The sequence below is a fragment of the Nanorana parkeri genome, unplaced genomic scaffold (assembly GCF_000935625.1).
Source record: "Nanorana parkeri isolate BGI_ZX_2015 unplaced genomic scaffold, ASM93562v1 scaffold621, whole genome shotgun sequence".
Lineage (NCBI taxonomy): Eukaryota > Metazoa > Chordata > Amphibia > Anura > Dicroglossidae > Nanorana > Nanorana parkeri.
In genome coordinates, this window is record NW_017306889.1 from 728,969 (window position 1) to 733,810 (window position 4,842).

At 39.8% G+C, this 4,842-nt stretch overlaps 1 protein-coding gene across 1 annotated transcript in view; it reads left to right on the forward strand.

Annotated features, from left to right (window-relative positions):
* Nucleotides 1–4,100, forward strand: part of LOC108792265 (fibrillin-2-like) — a 153,745-nt gene extending 149,645 nt beyond the window's left edge. Inside the window, exons 60-64 of the mRNA XM_018563004.1 lie at nt 396–524; nt 641–760; nt 1,352–1,583; nt 1,981–2,164; nt 3,002–4,100. Of these exons, the coding sequence (XP_018418506.1) occupies nt 396–524; nt 641–760; nt 1,352–1,583; nt 1,981–2,164; nt 3,002–3,370 (1,034 nt within the window). The 3' untranslated portion in view covers nt 3,371–4,100. The remainder of the gene's footprint in view (nt 1–395; nt 525–640; nt 761–1,351; nt 1,584–1,980; nt 2,165–3,001) is intronic.
* Nucleotides 4,101–4,842: the final 742 nt, after the last annotated feature.

Here is a 4,842-nt window from a genome sequence, read left to right on the forward strand (position 1 = left end):
CCCTCATACCCCCCCCCTCTCTCTCTCTCCCCCTCTCTTTTTCCTCTTTACTTGCTAAGTTTCCTCCCCCCCCTCAAGAACCAGACAACTCAAACACAATGTCCATGCTACTGGGTTGCTTATATTTATGCTGAGTACTTGCTGTTTCTTTGGACTTCAATGGTCCATTGATACTAATATAATCTTATTTTACTGTGCATAATACATGTACTGTTTCCTAAGACCGACACTTGATATGTACACGTGCTTACTTGTTTATGCACCTAAAATTAATAAAAATCCTTTTGACGAAAGAAACTCCATACTTGTACTATTATATAATAACAGATACCAATATGAATACCTGTAGTTGGTAAATATTCTAAATGACGTAAAATGTATTTTATTCTTACTAGATAACAATGAGTGCAGTGCTCAACCATCCTTGTGCGGCTCCCGTGGTATGTGCCAAAACAGCCCTGGTAGCTACACCTGTGAGTGCCAGAAAGGTTTTACACTAGATAACGCTGGCAGCAACTGTGAAGGTAAGAGAAGATAGTGCTAGACTACAGGACTTTGTATTAATTTTTCAATGGCACAATGAGAAAAATTTATATTGCACCACAGTGAGCTAAGCAGCAGTTAATAATTTATTTTTCAGATGTGGATGAGTGTGATAGCAACCACCGTTGTCAACATGGCTGCCAGAATGTCCTAGGAGGATATCGCTGTGGCTGCCCACAGGGCTATGTTCAGCACTATCAGTGGAACCAGTGTGTTGGTGAGTAGATACAAGAAGCAGCCTGCCATTTTTCTAAGCTCATGCATTTTTTGTTTGAAAACAAAACACACATGTAAGCTCCAGGGCCGGTGCTAGGATTCTTGCCTACACAGGCAAGGTGCATTTTTGCGCCCCCCCCCTCCCTCCCCCCTCCCTGACCCCGACCCCTGTAAAAACAGGGCATTTTGACAAGTACTTGTACTTGTCAAAATGCCCTGATGTTTGTGCTATGTTTTTTTTTTTCCACTTACCTTCGGCACGGGAGAGCAGCGGCGAGTCAGCTCTGGTCCGGTGGGAGGAGCTCCAGGTGGGGTCCTAATTTAGCTGGTTGTTTGTGAAAATACCAGATGGGGCATGTTACTAGATTGCCAGTTTGGATTTTATAATTAAAATATAGAAGAATGACAAAATACTGGTGCTGTTGAAACAAGCAATTGCATTCCTAACCTCCAGAAGAAAGAAAAAGTTTAACTGTGCATCACCCCAACTTTGCCTTCGCTCCTGAGGGGTCAGTTTACCAAACCATTGCAGTGACAGCATTGTTTTCCTACCTAAGTTCATACTCAGAAGTATTCTTGGTTTTCTTCCTAGATGAGAATGAATGTTCCAGCCAGTCCACTTGTGGTTCCGCCTCCTGCTACAACACTTTGGGAAGCTTCAAGTGCATATGTCCTTCTGGATTTGATTTTGAGCAGTCTTTTGGAGGGTGCCAGGATGTTGATGAATGTTCATCTGGGGCAAGCCCTTGTAGTTATGGTTGTTCCAACACTGATGGTGGCTATCTTTGTGGATGTCCTGGAGGATATTTCCGAGCTGGCCAAGGGTAAGCATGAGTAAAGATTTTTTTCCCGGAAATTTTTATTCACAGACAGACATACTCCTCAGGGTTTAATTTGACACAGTGTTCGCTCCACACTGCACCTCCATATTGCCAATAATTCATATGATTCTGAATTTGTGGTGCTTGTGGTGTACTACAGAGTGTTCACTGCATTGGTTGCCTGTGTGTCATGCTGATTCAGTTACCTGGAAAACAATATGCATATCTGACTTTCTTAATCTGTATGCTTGTGTCAGTTCAGTGACTGACAGGACATTGAAGCCAGGGGGCCGGTATAACAACCACAGAGGTAGCATTTTCTGAAGTCTTTCTTACTCTCCTGATAGTCTTCCTTTGATCAGGTGGCTTCTCTTGATATATGCATGTTGTTGTATTGCAGGCATTGTGTGTCTGGCTTAGGATTTGGCAAAGGTTCTTATCTACCAGCTCCTGTGGAAGAAGATGAAGAAAACATCTTGTCCCCTGAAAACTGCTACGAGTGCAAGGTCAACGGGTATCCAAAGAGAGGAAGGCAGCGACGCAGCACAAATTCCACCTCTGAACATGAGGTAAGAGATAAACTAGTGCGGAAAATAAAGCATAATCCCTGGCTCCAACTCTCAAGTTGTGCACTATTAACTCATTTATGAATATACATAAAATGTGATATTATCAGGAACTGCTTATAAGCATTAACCCTCAATTACAACAAGTAAACCAAACACTCTACTATAACATCCCAATGACTGTAAGGTTAGGTGAGATCATCATTTCCCCTAAAGAAAGAAGACAACCTAACTTTATCTAAAAGTGGGACTGTGCTTTAGACCCCTAAGCTATGCTAAAATTTGCAGTGTTAGATATTACCCTATGCTTCTTGGGCAGTTTAATGCACATAGACTTTTTCTTTTGAGAAATAATGTAGTTCTCGAGTACTGTATATTAGATGGATAACCTCAGTCTGCCTAGATAAACATAAATTGCATTCCTGCATAGGGTAGGGCTTGCTGCTCAAAGCTATAAATGATTTTGATGTATGTAAGAAGAGAACCTATGTACGTACGTAAGTAAAGAGAGGTGTAAATCAAGATAGATTTAGAAAAGTCTCAGCACTTTATTTGACCTCAGGCATTTCAGTTAGCCCAAACTGCATACATATGTTGCATGGCTAAATTTATACTTTAAACCCCATAGGTGTTTTACAGCTTAACCACTTGTGGATCTTGTGCTTATGAGGTACACCTAAAGAAACTTCAATCAAGTCCCTTAGGCATATTTTTTATGTTCCCGTCGTCATTACCCACTGCATCCACTCTCAATGTCACTGATGTCTCAAACAGTTTTGTAGTGCTTCTGCCCTCTCCCCTTTTTTTTAGTTTTGTATATATCTGCTTATATGTGTGTGTTTGATTTTTCCTTAGACTCACAGCATGGCTAGCCTTGACATCGATGGACCAATTAAGATGAACTTCAACATGTCCCATTTGACAAACAAAGAACATATCATGGATTTAATGCCAGCGGTCCAGCCACTGATCAACCATGTACGCTATGTCATCTCTCAGGGTAACGAGGATAACAACTTTCGCATTCATCAGAAGGAGGGTCAAAGTTTCTTGCATCTTGGCCGCAAAAAGGTAACTCCAGGTTTGTATAACCTGGAGATTACCAGCGTGCCTCTATACCGCAAGAAGGAACTGCAGAAATTAGAGGATGAGAAAGACTTCAACTACCTCAATGGGGAAATAGGCCAAACACTCAAGATGAAACTTCAGATCCAACTTTATTAAGATCAGAAACAATTCTTACGTGGCCTTCACAAGATTTGAACTTAAATTTATAGAGAAAGTCTTCTTCTGTCTTCTCTTTAATTAGCAAGCTTTTGTGTCAGAACCTCAGCACTAAGGCATAAAATTGATGGGAAATGTGGAATATGAGTTCAGCTGTGACCAATGTCCATATGTATTTTAGGATTATTTTCATAGTATTTTTGTTATGTAAAAAATGGGAGGGGTAAGAGTGACAGGAGGGCAGAGTGTTCAATGGATATGATGCATCAGATGCCCTGAGCAAAGTTACGGATTTGTACAAGCAGATGGAGGGCAAATTCTCCAAATGCCTTTCCTTTTTTTTTTACCAAAAGCTCTAACATGGATGCCAATGACAGAAAGGACTCTAGTGCCTTAAAGTGCCTTACAAGTGGCCTTGAGAATACAGCAGTGTTGCAGCAGAAGCTTTTTATACCTAAGTGCTACAATACTGTGTATATGGTGCTTCTAAAAGAAGTTCAAAATACATAGTGTACTGTAAGAGTGGTCACTGGAATTCCCAGATTAATATAATGAATGTTTTTGTATTTTTATTCTTTTTGTTTAAAAGATTTGAATATTTGTACTGTAATTACAGCATCATTACTGCTACTAGCAAGTGTAGGCAGCCAGAGATGAGAGTTGATATAAACCATTTTATTTGCAGTTTGGGCTCTCTGTTGTCATCATGCATAGCCTTTATGCTGCTGATCCTGCACATTGTAGTTTATGATTAAAACAAATCTTCCCACCACAAAGGAATAAACAGTCAATTTTCTTCTTGGGACCACTCGGAGTGCACAGCTTCTGTACGAGCAAGGCACATGAACCAGGCACATCACTTATGTTTCATGCAAAAGCCTTGCTTTGTTTTATATGGGGAAAAAAGTAAAAAAAATAAGTGATAGGTAATAGCATTGTAATGTTAATTTATAAACTGCAGAATATATATTCCATGTTTAATATAGTTGGATACAAATAGTGCTTTGAAGGTTTATGATATTTAATGACACTCTAAACACTATTTTCTTGTTCTGGAAGAATCCCTCTAAGTATTATTGCCAAGTTCATTCAAACCATATTTAAATTTGTCAGAGGCATAGCCAATAAACTGCCTCCTTGGATCAATTTACTGTAGGCCTCTTACCTCAGGTTGCAAAGAGGTGGTACACATAATACAGTATAATGTAGTGTTGTATGCTTAGCTTTCTGTGCCAGCATGGAACTGACAGAAACTTATTTTGGAGTAGAAAAACGTGTCTGATAGTAGCACTAAAAATAAGGTGGTGTGGTCTAAGAGTTTGTTTTCCATTCCCCAAGCATGTAAACATAGTGGTATCTTCTATCATTCTGCTTCTATTCTGCTCAAATCGCTATTTCAGATGCACCCATTATTTCCCCTAAATGTACAAGTCAAGTAGACTACAATGTTGCTACATCATGATATGCACATT